At 41.0% G+C, this 14,403-nt stretch overlaps 1 protein-coding gene across 1 annotated transcript; it reads left to right on the plus strand.

Moving 5' to 3' along the window:
* Positions 1-10: 10 nt before the first annotated feature.
* LOC136430019 (uncharacterized) lies at positions 11-14,180 on the plus strand. Its single transcript, XM_066420244.1, has 9 exons — positions 11-505; positions 912-1,039; positions 1,355-1,505; positions 1,954-2,057; positions 2,227-3,313; positions 3,536-3,588; positions 3,851-3,948; positions 4,188-4,288; positions 13,612-14,180. Exons 1-9 carry the CDS (start codon positions 422-424, stop codon positions 13,693-13,695), a joined length of 1,890 nt encoding a protein of 629 aa, XP_066276341.1. The 5' UTR covers positions 11-421; the 3' UTR covers positions 13,696-14,180.
* Positions 14,181-14,403: the final 223 nt, after the last annotated feature.

The following is a 14,403-nucleotide window of genomic DNA, read 5'->3' on the forward strand; positions in this document are numbered from 1 at the left end:
GGAATACATGAGTGGGGCGGGACAGCCTATCTTCTCCCTTAGTCAGAATATTGTGTACTGTAGGCTATCTAACACCACAGTTGCATATCTTGGGTCGTTGTTATGGATCTACTGGTTATCCAGTTACATCGTACTATTGTAAAGTTACCCCATGCATTTGTATCACGTGTAATGGTATATGTTTATTTTGTTCCCACGGTGTTTTTGAGAACACTCAACCTCTCTTTTCATACGCTGGCATTTTGCCTTGTAATGCTGTTGCTTTGGTAAATCTAACTACACGCTTCGACGTATGTAACAGGGTGTTGTGGGTACCTTCTGTTATATGTAAACATACAGCAAGTTCAAATATGTCACGGGGTTTGTAAGGACTCGGCTGAAACTTGGTACTTGCTGTCGTGATTTGTAAACGCTTGAGAACATGGCTGTGAAGGGTGAAACCGTGACCGGTGGGCCGGGGGCACCTCTGCACTTAAACTGTTACTGCACTGTCGTGAAAGACCAGGTAAGACCACGTTGCTCATAATACTTTACGGTTGTCGGTGATTGATTTGATTTCTAATCGTCAAACATTTCAGAAAAGTAATTACAGTTGGATCGTCCTTGCCAAACGTATCAAATATTTGTTGCGTGTTACTTATTGACTTTCAGTACTTCTAAACCTTTTATCCAGGATATATGGTGACGTTGTATCATTTATGTTGGTAACGGCAACTGGGCGCAAAAACACACAGAAACACAAATCAAAGACAAGGCGTCATTTATTTTGAATGAAAAATGAATGATGACTATGATTAACATAGTAACATATGGGGATGGAAAACACTAGTCAACATGGCATTTCATCATACACGAAGACAACATTGCTCAGTTCACAAAGCTATCTCACGCTGTGAAATGTATCTGAACAGTCGCCACTGCAGGTTAAGTCCCTCGTCGAGCTGACCGCAGAGGAGCAGGAAACTTTATCATCGAGCAGAACGAGGGTGCCTTTACGTTTCGTTGCTGTCATCGATGAAAGTGGCAGCATGGCGTCAACGTAAGACCCTTCCTTTGATCGAATGAAATCTGCACTTTTCTGCAGACATCTAGCAAGCAAAAAGGAAACAAAACGACAGTAGCGTTCACAGTGCACAGGGTATGGCTATGAAATACATTTCAGGGCACGAAAATATCATTAGCGTGATGGACGGATAAAATTAGGTGCTTGTGTTTCTCACTCTTCATTTTTAATTCAAACACGTGAATTCTAATAAACTATTTTATGTTTAATTCTATGTTATTTGACATTGCAAAATATCGTGGCAAATAAGATTTCACGTTTACATCAATATGTATTTTGGCAATATTCTAGGATCGGGAACGAATCATTGATCTACAAGATGAAGATCTTCGCCCGAGTTATGGTTCGGAAAATGAAGGCGGAGGACATGTTGGGGATTGTCGGATTTGACAGCGACGCCAGAGTGTTACTCCCAATCACGCAAATGGATAAAGAAGGCAAGGTGAGGTGTTTGGGCGACGTATTTACAATGACAAGTACACTTTGATACATAATATGAATACTTAATCAGCTAAGGACATAGGAGTCTGCAACTGTGTACCAATATATAATTTTTGAGATTTAAAAAAAATTCAATTATCTTATGAAATCTTCAGCTGACTACATTATTTCGGTTTGAAGGACTGAGCAAGTCGATTGTCCACGATTTAGCCGGTCATATTCACAGGAATCGTGAATTTTCATATTTTTGTCGACGCCTCAAGGGCGAGCCAAATGGTTAGTTTTATCTTCATTCAAACGGTCATTACACTTTGCCAATAAGGCGTAAAACAAACAAATTTTTCTTTTTAGAGGGCAAGCGTGGTTTGGTAAGATGACCATCCCTGACATAAATACTCATTCTGGCATGGTACTTGCCGTTGATGATGAAATACGTCATTTTGTCCCAGAAAGCGGCCATGCAAAGTATAGAATCGCTGAGTGCAAAGACCGTGACGAACTTGTGCGAGGGTATTCTCACCGGAGTGAAGCTTTTTGATGTTGCAGAAGAGGGGTGAGTGTATTTCCTTTATTTCTACACATTTTACACAGCATAGCTCACCACATTAACAAAACCATTGGCTTACTGCAGATACAGCTGTTCCTCTTGGAAGTAGCCATGTACACAGACTCTACTTCTCACGGATTCTGAGCCTTGAATTTTCTTTGTTACTTTAATACAGCGCACAGTACCGAAACGGGATGGTCGTGTTCACGGATGGAATTGCTAACGAGGGCATAACGGATGCAGACGGCATCGTTTCTGCCTTTAACTCTACCATACAGCAAACCTTCGGCAGTAACTTCTGCCTTCCCATTTCCACGCTAACCATTGGCGACTACAAACCCGACCTTCTCTTTGAAATAAGTCAAAGGTTAGGCAGCGACGCGTTCTTTTGGATCAACGACATGAACACTTTTGAAACGGACATGATGATTCCGTTCTTCCTCCGCGAGACCAGCCTCGTTTCCGACGTCCACGTGACCCTGCACGCTCTCAACGGCGCGACCTTTGACGTCACCAAGATGGCGACTGACAGGATGGTGGCACAGACTCAGCAGTCAGATACATCACCGGTAGAGTACTACATACACGACATTTCATCAGATATGGCTAAACACGTGCCGTGTTACATAACCGTAAACGATAAGGAAAAGAAAATGAAGAACACCCCTATCATGGAGGTCCATGTAACATACCGGGACTACAACAACGCGCCGCGAGAGCTGCGCCTGACAATAACCTTCATCAACGTGACACTTGCCGAACTGAGAAAGAAATTCAAACAACAAACAAAATCACAAGACAATACGTTGATAGCGTACATGGATTCAAACGTCCCCATGGCGATTACTGAGGTTACGCGAGCTGAGACTGCTATCGCAAAGATCGCACAAGAAGAGTGGCGAACGACGACGGTCAACACAATCAACAAAGCCGCTTACTATTTTGACCAAGATGAAATCATCATGTCAAAGGATGCGATACAAGAGACCACAGACTACATTATGCAGAGGAAAACAGAGGTGAACACTGTTGTGACAGGACAGCCAGCGGTGCTCATGTGTGATCGTGCAGACTCCATGATCGAGGCTCTGGGCCACTGCCTCACGGTCATCGACGCCGGGGGGTCGGAAGGCTGGCAGACGATGAAGACAATGGCGTCATCATTAGCCAACGAAAGTCCAACAACTGGGAAAATCTTTCCTGGAGAGGCAAGGCCGTTCGCCCCGCCAGCGATGGAAGCAGAATTGGAGAACTACCAAAAGGTATTTGCATACAGTAGATTAGATTAGATTAGATAAAACTTTACTGTTACAACAAAATCGGACTTCTTCAAAGTTTATAATCTGGTTAAAATCAACGATACTATAGGTATCCCGATAGCTTTCTTTTCAATGTTTGGGCTACTCCATACTAGCACTACGTGATGCATAAATTTTCAAAACTGTCACAGATTTACTACTGACACGTTCATTGCCATGTTTCAGATCGTTGATCAACAGAAGCAACAGCTGAAGCAGAAACCTCCTCCAAAGCCCAAGTGAGTAAAACATGTAGCATATAGCACACCCATATATATGCCATTCATGAAAAACACTTAGCATGACGTTTACAAAATTATTCTGAGTGCATCATTGAAAGTAAGAAAACTATTTCCACATTCTCTTGCCCGCTTACCTTCCTCTCTGAACCCCTAGGCATTGCAGAACATTGGAGGGTAACAGTCCGAATCTGAACTCTCTTTAAAGAAAAAAGTTTTATTACCGTCTGTTAATTTGCATGTTTTTTTATGGTTCATCTAGGACATTCAAAGACAGACACGTGGCTGTGTCCGAGAAGTTGAGCAAAGCAGCACAGGAGAAGATAAAGGAACTCATCATTGAGCACGGCGGAAAGCCAGGTGTGACATTGTATTGGATCGAGGCAGACAACAGAGAATCATTGTTGTTGTGCGGTAAAAAATAGTACCATTCGTTGAAGGTTAAGAATACGACATTGTTTTTGTAAGCACATAGCGAAACAAACTGATGACTAAGCAAGTGCATTACCTGAGAGGTTATGCTTTGTATATTTACACAAATGTCGTGATATTAGGGAAAAGTAATTGCTTAATCATTCTTACATGTTATATCCCTTCAGTTCCTTTCGTGAAAAGGAAAGCTGCATACAACATGCTGGTGTGCTCAAGAGCAGAATTCAACGACAAGTCTGTCAAAGTCAGAGACGCCTTGGAGAATCAGGTATTATACATAATTACAGGTTTGCGATAGCAAAACCTGTTCTGTTTTTGCATCCAAGGAAGGGGGCGGCCATGTTGGATGTGACCATTTTATTGGGAGGGGTGTTTTTTTCGCTAATGTTGGGTGTGACTATTTTGACGGAGGGGTGTTTTTCTTGCTAGTTTTCTTTTTTTTGTTTTCTTGCTAATTTTTTCTTGCTTTGGGTTGGGTGTGACCATTTTTACTGGAGGGATGTTTTTTTTCACTAATGTGTGGGTGTGATAGATGGAAGTTATTAATGTGGAGGTGTTGTGACCTTGCCGTTGGCACAAATGGACACAAGGCCCACTGTACTAAAGGACGAGCAAGGTCCACTGAGCATCATGTTGTTGTGGTCTCGTCGAAAAGTAAGGGACGACAAGATCCCCAACGATAGAGGTTTAATATAGATTTGTTATCTAATGTGATGTTGGATTAGAAGGTGTTGGAATTGATAATATTGGGGGGTGGTTTTTGTCGCTAATGTTGGTTCCCTATATTTTCTTAGTTTTGGGTTGGGTGTGACCATTTTGACCGGAGGGGTAGTTTTTGCCACTAATGTTAGGTGTAAGAGATGAATGTTATTAGTGTGGTGGTGTTGTGACCTTGCCGTTGGCACAAATGGACACAAGGCCCACTTTACTAAAGAACGAGCAAGGTCCACTGAGCATCATGTTGTTGTGGTCTCGTCGAAAAGTAAGGGACGACAAGATCCCCAACGATAGAGGTTTAACATAGATTTGTTATTTAATGTGATGTTGGATTAGAAAGTGTTGGAATTGATAATATTGGGGGGTGGTTTTTGTCGCTAATGTTGGTTCCCTATATTTTCTTAGTTTTGGGTTGGGTGTGACCATTTTGACCGGAGGGGTAGTTTTTGCCACTAATGTTAGGTGTAAGAGATGAATGTTATTAGTGTGGTGGTGTTGTGACCTTGCCGTTGGCACAAATGGACACAAGGCCCACTTTACTAAAGGACGAGCAAGGTCCACTGAGCATCATGTTGTTGTGATCTTGTCGAAAAGTAAGGGACGACAAGATCCCCAACGATAGAGGGTTAATATAGATTTGTTATTTAATGTGATGTTGGATTAGAAAGTGTTGGAATTGATAATATTGGGGGGTGGTTTTTGTCGCTAATGTTGGTTCCCTTTATTTTTCTTAGTTTTGGGTTGGGTGTGACCATTTTGACCGGAGGGGTAGTTTTTGCCACTAATGTTAGGTGTAAGAGATGAATGTTATTAGTGTGGTGGTGTTGTGACCTTGCCGTTGGCACAAATGGACACAAGGCCCACTGTACTAAAGGACGAGCAAGGTCCACTGAGCATCATGTTGTTGTGGTCTCGTCGAAAAGAAAGGGACGACAAGATTCCCAACGATAGAGGGTTAATATAGATGTGTTATTTAATGTGATGTTGGATTAGAAAGTGTTGTAATCAATAATATTAGGGTTGGTTTTTGTCGCTAATGTTGGTTTCCCATATTTTTCCTAGTTTTGGGTTAGGTGTGAGTGTGACCATTTTGACCGGAGGGGTGGTTTTTGCCACTAATGTTAGGTGTAAGAGATGAATGTTATTAGTGTAGTGGTGTTGTGACCTTGCCGTTGGCACAAATGGACACAAGGCCCACTGTACTAAAGGACGAGCAAGGTCCACTGAGCATCATGTTGTTGTGATCTTGTTGAAAAGTAAGGGACGACAAGATCCCCAACGAGAGGGTTAATATAGATTTGTTATTTAATGTGATGTTAAATTAGAAAGTGTAGGAGACGTGATCTTAAAGAACATGGCAGTTGTGGTCTTGTCAGAGATGTAGGGACGACAGCCACAAAAACCATGAACTATTAGTTTGTTTAATGGTGAGATGGCCAATTAGCTTTTGGAATAAAACTAAGTCAATTTTGAAATGGTGAATACTTAAGACCCTTTCCTTCTTACAATAAAGAATGGCCGATGTATAAATACGGTTTCTTTTAGATGCCGATTTGAAGACGAACACATCAAGGATAAAGAAATGACACAGAGACAAGGATTCCCGCATACTTACCAAGGGAGACGTAAACGTTATAACACTGACTGATTGTGACTTCATAATGTTGACTTACTACGATCCTTATTAATTACTGAATGTCTCTATTGCTCTCTTGACCTTAACTTCCTAGTTTTACAAATCTCTCGTCTCCTGTCTTACTCTGCTCACACAACATTGATCACTTTATCTCTTCGCTGCAGTTCACTTAAACAAATGAATAACCGTCAAAGAATTATAGCACAACAATAGCAGACTTATTCTAAAGTAACCGTTCCAAGTTTGGTAAGGAGTTGCACTGTAACTTCTTGGACGTAAGTGACGGAGTGAAATGTTACTGCAGCTTGCAATTGCATACACATTTGTATTGGGTTTCTACCATTCGTACATCCGGTTTGATTTGAACTGTCGTCGACGAGGTTAATCACCTGTATTTTCTTTCATAACGTTATACATGCAAAATCAGCTTCTAAAAGTTGCACACTAAAATAAACAACATAATAGACAATACGTATTCGTTTGAATCAAATAAAGTGGACAACATGTGCACGCCAGTGTGTGGATTCTCTAAATCGTGTCAGGTAATGTCTGGTTGTAACAGCACAATCATTGTAACACGGCTCTGATGCTGGTCCGGTAGTGGAAGGTCTCCGGCGACCTCCCCTGCTGCGGTGAGAGTCTGTGTGGGAATCGGCCAGATTGTTCCAGGCCTGGATTGTTCCTCCCTAGTGCACGTGGATACCGGGTGCCCCGGATGACCTTGTAGTCCGGTATAGGTGACCTGTGCAGGGATCGAGAAAAAACATGCAGAAATATATCAACCCGAATGCTCTCTTCTTTGGTTCTTGTCGTCTCTGAAGACGGTAGACAGCTTCGGTCGATTTAACCTCTTGAACTATTGACTTGAATTAGACTATTCCAAAATCATGATTGGCTTTTCTTTCTCAAAGTAGTTGGCGGTGGCGTGTTAGTCATGTAGTTGCTAGGTCCTACAGCCACAGGGAAACAAAATTTAGAATGTATGTGACACTGATAAGCTGTTTGACATATTTCTTAGTACCTACGAATATGGCGTGTTATACTTACTTCAAGGTTTTGGAGTTCGATTAAAAAAATAGGGCTCGAAATTCGCATTTTAGTACAGGTAAAATTGTACTAATTTTATCTTTAGCTAGGAAAACAACATTTGGAGTTAAATATGCGTGAAACTGATAAGCAATTTCACAATTTTGGGTCCCTAGGAATTTGACCTCTTATCCTGTAACTAAGGTGAGTGAAGAGTGTACGTGTAGGGCTCAAAATCTGCATGGTAGCACAGGTAAAATTGGAGTTGTGCAGGTAGTTTTGACGGACTTTTACTAATTTAGGCCCCCATTCCGTTGAGTTATCTGTGAAATCTTTGGTCGCTCATAAAAGGTTGCTGACATTTGAGATTTTGGGTCGCCGTAGAGATTCCACTTGAGCACGTTTTCCAGGAGTTCGGCACTCTCACGGCGATCTGGCCAATTTTACGTTTTTTAATGGTATTTATCATATCTTCGAATTATTGTTTTATTAATTACAAATCTTTATAAGTATTCATAAATGTTTCTAACAAAAGGAAATATAAATACGAGAATACTATGTTTCAGAAGTTGTTCTGATCATTTGCAAACATTTGGAAAGTGACTGTCAAAAAAGATCATTTTTTTGAATAGATTTGAAATATAGATAGCCAGATAGGTTTATTTCATATTTCGAAATATTTCGAAATAAAGATATGGGTCATTTGCCCCCCGTAACCGTGTGGTGACTTGGAATGGGGCCCTTATGTCGCCGTGAGAGCGCGGCGAAAGCGCCGTCCAAGTGGAATGGGGGTATAACTAATACTTTAAGAATTGGACGAATGCGACGTATCCTTTTTTTCTACATTTGTAATTATGTTGAGCCCAACATACTGTTGGGCGCAATATATTGTGTTCGTATGGTTTCTTTCTCCTGTCAAATCTTGTTATCGACTCAGCTCGGTCGTCCCTGCACCAACTGAGCTGAAATTTGGTATACAGGTAGAGTGGGTGAATACCCTGGGAGCCTTTTTTTAATTTTTTCGATATTGACCTTAAAAGTGATTTTATTGAGGTTTTTCAGACCAAAAACGTACATTTTGGCCTCCTGTGCTCTGGAAATACATCCAAATGACCTGAAATTTGCTATGGTGGTACATTGAACAAATATTTAAAGAATCCCATTCGCACTTTCGGCATACAATACTTCGAAATACGATTTTAGAGGGTGTTTTGGGAAGAAGATCGGCTATTTTCCTCATATGGGGTCACTGGCCTATAGGTCACATCTTTATTCATCTGGCCGGGTGGACTAATTCGGTCAGCCAATGAGAGAGCGCAGATTTATCAAGCTCGACCTGATTGGTTGAAATAGTCAATTTAATTAGGGGCACTACTAGTACTCTGACAGGTGCAGACACAACTTCACTACTCCCTGGCTCACATCCTTGTGTTGTAAGTTATTGTTGTGTCCTACTGAAGTTATGTAAGTGCAATTGAGAAGGTTCAAAACTTTTCTGGTGGTATTTTTCGACACACACGGTGTTTTTCTTATTTTAACACTGCATGGAAACAAAGATTTCTACAAGTTTGCAAGCTTGGACACTATGGTAAAACCTGACATTTCCTCGCTATGTACACAAATTTTCTACCCCTCTGTCACCAAGATTGGACACTAGTGCGCACAATGGTGCACACAAAGTATCCAACGTTTCCCACCTTAGGAAACATCCCGTGTCGGGACGTTGACAATAACATTAACATTAACAATAGAGAGTTGTGAAGTGCGTGAAAATTCACGTTGAGCAAGGAGGCCCTTGCTTTGAGTAGTTGTTTAAAGTTTTTGGCTAAAAATGACGTAAACCTATCAGTAAGAATTTTCAACCTCCTTGCGTAAGCCCCTGTTACATGTCTACACTATCGGGCCGCGGGGAAGTCTTGAATATCGGCGCTGATCGATAGCGCATTAAACAAAATGTGTGGCGTAGCGTTGTACTAAAGAAATAATAGCATATGAATATGGGTGCCTGGAAGAGCCCATCCATGCATAGGGTTTCAAATTGGGAGAGATCCATTTCTGACTGGTCTTCAATTCAATTATTCATTCAAATACCAACATTGCAGACATACAACAAACGTTAGCCTCTATGCCACAGTCGCTTTTTGCGTGGGGCGGGAAATGGGCGAAACATGTTGCATTTGCTCCCGCAAATGTTGCCTTTCTAGTTTTTTATGGTTTTTACACGTGGACAAATGCGACGTATAATTTTTCGACATTTTTAATTTATCTTCAGCTAATTCTACATTTGTCGGGGGTTGAGGTTTTCAAACGTGGACAAAGGAGATGTACTGAAATTAGTTTTGGAATTTTTACGTTTGTCAGGCGTAAAATTTTAATACGTGGATGATACATGCGACGTATTATTAATTCTAAATTAATTTGTCGGGGGGGGGGGTGCACATACTTGACAAAAAGATGTACTAGAATTGCATTTCTACGTTTTTCGGGCATATGATTTATGGTTTTCATACGTGGACGATGGGACGTACTGTTTTTTGTACATTTGTACTTTTTCTCCAGTTAATGCTACATTTGTCGGGGGTGAGATGTACTGGAATTAGTTTTGGAATTTCTACATCTGTCAGGCGTATGATTTTCATACGTGGACGAGTGCGACGTATTATTCTTTTCTACATTTGTAGTTTTTCTACTGTAACAGTCTACCTTTGTCGGGGATGTAGATTTCTAAACGTGTACAAATAAGTTGTATTGGACTTAGTTCGTATACGTGGACATGCGACATACTAGAATTAGTTCTGGAATTTCAACGTTTGTATGGCACATGATTTTGAAACGTGGATGAATGCGACGTATTTCTAAATTCTAGGCTGCTAAGTTAAGATACCATGAACTAACTTGAAGGAAAAGGAAAGGAAAGGAATCTCGAACCAGTTTAGCTCAAATGAACTCAATGAACAGATGAGCTACTCTTCCACTGGTCGTGACAGAGGAGACAGACGCTATGTACAGTATTTACAGGTTCAGTGTACCGGGGAATTTCCCCTAGCTCTTTTCGACAAGCACAATGAACAGTGGACCACGGCTTAACGTCCCGTCCTAAGGACTGCGATCTTTTCCGGTAGCGTGCATGTCGGCTGAGCGACACAGCCGGGATCGAACCCCGGGCTTCTAGTTCCAGAGGCAAGATCGCTAACCACTGGACTACGCACGCTACCTGGTAAGGTAGTCTCCGTTACTCCGACTCTACCAAAAACGAATTGCTCATTTTTCATCAAACCTAAAAAGTTTCAATAACACTTTTAACAGCCATTCTGAATATCAAACATACGTCGAGATTGTTTCGAAAATCTCTACCTTGCCATGAAAGGTATCTAAAATGACCACGAAAGCGTAACGTTAACATAAAAACTGAAAAGACCTACCTGCACAAAAACAGAAACAGACGCCTCTTACCTTGGTTCTGTACAGATCGGCTCTGGTGTTATTTGTCCTTCCAGTCTCAGAATCTAAATTTCCATAGTCGAGTCCTGTCTGCGGAACGTGCAACAACTTTTCCTGCCTTGGAGATTAATGAACAAACGTCTGGTGTTGCTATTTTCAAACAGTCCATATTCTTCAGTCTCTTCTGGCCGTGCTTCCCCGTTGTTGTTTCCACTGCTGACATGAGGGTGATACATCCCTTCTTGCTCACCATGTTGTCACAACTTTCGATTAGAGGTTAGAAATCTCCATATTATCGCTAGAAATGAGTTGTTTTCTAACACAACATGCAAGAAATGCCGTTTGTTCTCATACGTCTAGACACTGTGGCCACGGTACTAGACTGTGACGCCAACCAGACGAGTACCCTGTAACTGATACTCCCATGGGTGCATCCATGTTCCTGTGCCTGGAGAAGTCATTAAGCCTCGGAACAGGGCTTAAAATTGAAACCCAGTCAAAGTTTCCATCACAATGGCACCATACCAACTTGTCATACCATTTGTGGTCTATATCTATATACTATATTGCCTAAAAGACCTAAAATTTAGTCAGAACAAGATGTAACATTGACGATGGATTAAGGGCAAGGGTAAAGGATTAAGGGCTAGGGTTATGGATTAAGGTTATGGTGACGGATTAAGGGTAAGTATGACAGATTAAGGGAAAAGGTGACGGATTAGGTTATCGGGTGACAGATTAACGACTATGGTGACGGATTAAGGGTTATGGCGACGGACTAGGGGCAAGGGTGACTGATTGAGGGCAACCACTGTGAGGGATCAAGGCTTTCGTGACAAAGTAAGGGTTATGGAGACGGATTAAGAGCAAGGATGGCCGATGAAGGTCCAGGGCAACGGATTAAGGGCTAGGGTGACGGATTAAGGGATAAAGTGACAGATTAAGGGTAAGGATTGCGGATTAAGGGAAATAAGTATAGATTATGGGAAAGTGTAACGGATAAGGGCTAAGTTGATAAATTAAGGGTAAGGATGGCGGAGTAAGGGAAATGATTACAGATCAAGGCAAAGGGTAACGGATTAAGGACTAAGGCGACGGATTAAGGGTAAGGATGGCGGATTAAGGGAAATTATCACAGATTAAGGGCAAGGATGACAGATTAAAGAGGAATGATTACAGATTAAGTGAAAGGGTGATGGATTAAGGATTGTGGTGACGGATTAAGGGCAAAGGTCGCGGATTAAGGGCTATAATGATGGTTTAAGGGTGATGGTGACGGATTAAGAGCAAGGATGGCTGATGAAGGTCAAGGGCAACGGATTAAGGGCTAGGGTGACGGATTAAGGGATAAAGTGACAGATTAAGGGTACGGATTGCGGATTAGGGGAAATAAGTATAGATTATGGGAAAGTGTAACGGATTAAGGGCTAAGTTGATAAATTAAGGGTAAGGATGGCGGATTAAGGGAAATGATTACAGATCAAGGCAAAGGGTAACGGATTAAGGACTAAGGCAACGGATTAAGGGTAAGGATGGCGGATTAAGGGAAATTATTACAGATTAAGGGCAAGGATGACAGATTAAAGAGGAATGATTACAGATTAAGTGAAAGGGTGATGGGTTAAGGATTGTGGTGACGGATTAAGGGCAAAGGTCGCGGATTAAGGGCTATAATGATGGTTTAAGGGTGATGGTGACGGATTAAGAGCAAGGATAGCTGATGAAGGTCAAGGTCGCGGATTAAGGGCTATGGTGACGGTTTAAGGATGATGATGAGAGATTAAGAGCTATGATGACGGGATAAGGGCAACGCTGAGGGATAAAAGGCTTTCGTGACAGATAAGGGGCAAGGGTGACAGACTTGGGTCTCTGCTGACATATTAATGTTTATGATAACGGATTAAGGGCAATAGTGACGGATTCACTTCACAAATTACCATGCAGCGCAGATGGCAGCTTCTTCAAATAATGTACATCTTTGTCTAAGCTTCCTGCACACCATATTGCATGGTAATATATCGTTACTGTATTCTGCAATCCTGTTTGAAAGATTTCTTAACAAAAACACCCCTGCAGTTCCGTAGCAAGCTGCTAAGGGACCCAAACTTACCCCACTTCTTTCTTACGTGAAATTCAAAAGTGGGGTAATTATGCAAAAGTTTAAGTGAAAATGTTCTTTTCAACTGAAGGTACCACCGGAAAAGTACATTCTCCCAAGGGGGTGGGTTTTACAAAAATATTTCATTTCAGAACAGTCAGTTTTTAAGATTTTGCAGGGGAAAGAGATGAAGTGAAATATGACGTATTTTAACTATTTACTTTACAACTGTTACCTTTCTAGTTATGTTCATTTCCCCCCACATTAGTTACACTGAAACGCAAACCTGTTCATATTTGCTGAACGAGCTAATATTTATCTCTAGTTGTAAAGCTGCATGTATTCCTGTTAAATGACTCTAACTGCTCCAGTATGTCATTAGAACGCCATGTAACGGCAGATTTGGTCGAGACGACCTAAGGGGGGGGGGGGGGCAAGGATTCACAAAGAGTGTAGCCAATCATTTGTTTGACACAAACATTGTATGTAAACAACGTCTCGACTCGCCCCATCTACTTTTATCTTGTATGATTTTAGCCACAACTTGACATCACTATGATTTGTGTATTCTACTCAAAGGATAATATATACATTTAGATCTTTGCTTTATGGTGTTATCTATTTGATTTATCAGCAGTGGTGGACAGGTTGTTGTCTGTTTCTAATCCCGCAGATCCCCATTGTTTCCGAGGAGTACATCCACGAATCCATCAAACAAGAAAAGATGTTGGACTTCCGAGACTACAGACTGATCTAGGCGTCTTTTTTTGTAATTTTCGTGATTATTATTACTCTCATTTTTTAATTGTAGCCACAGAGGATAATTCTTTCACACTGGTACTTTCTTGTGAATCGTCAGTTTGTGCTTGAAGTTGATAGACCTGTGTTTACAATGTAGAACAATGGATAACAGTTCATGGACATAACTATTTGTGTCCATCTTGAAACGAGGTTAAAACGAGATCATTCCGGCCGTTTTCAGCTTGTTTTATCTAAATCATCATCCTTGCATGGCTATGTGATGTATTTTGGAGAGGACACTACGTTGGTAACGATTTCTGATTATCTGAACTGCATTTTGATAAGTCAGTATTCAAACTTAAAATACGGTTATTTGTACACGACCTTTGATGCTCTACAGCAACTTGCGCGATTGCGTATTGATGTTGGAAATTTCCGATACATGTCAATAAGAGTTCTGTTCGCACTGGAAGAAAATAAAAGGGCTGTCAAAATGGCAAATAGACTCACGTATTATTCTATTGTTGATGAGATATCTATAAATAGCCGCTCTGAGAAGGATTATTCTGGATTTTTTAAAAACGACGTATACTTTCTGAATGTTTTCGATATTTCAATCTTTCCAAAAGAAATGGCACATATTTTCTTCTTCTTTCTTTCTTTCTTTCTTTCTTTCTTTCTTTCTTTCTTTCTTTCTTTCTTTCTTTCTTTCTTTCTTTCTTTC

Source organism: Branchiostoma lanceolatum, chromosome 3 (assembly GCF_035083965.1).
Source record: "Branchiostoma lanceolatum isolate klBraLanc5 chromosome 3, klBraLanc5.hap2, whole genome shotgun sequence".
Taxonomy (NCBI): Eukaryota; Metazoa; Chordata; class Leptocardii; order Amphioxiformes; family Branchiostomatidae; genus Branchiostoma; species Branchiostoma lanceolatum.

What these genes read in the sequence shown, in the direction of transcription:
- LOC136430019 (XM_066420244.1), top strand. Translation starts at nt 422, where the DNA reads ATGGCTGTGAAGGGTGAAACCGTGACCGGTGGGCCGGGGGCACCTCTG. An exon ending in AGTGGCAGCATGGCGTCAAC is followed by an intron (nt 1,040 to 1,354) that starts GTAAGACCCTTC and finishes GCAATATTCTAG; the next exon opens with GATCGGGAACGAATCATTGA. An exon ending in TTTGATGTTGCAGAAGAGGG is followed by an intron (nt 2,058 to 2,226) that starts GTGAGTGTATTT and finishes ACTTTAATACAG; the next exon opens with CGCACAGTACCGAAACGGGA.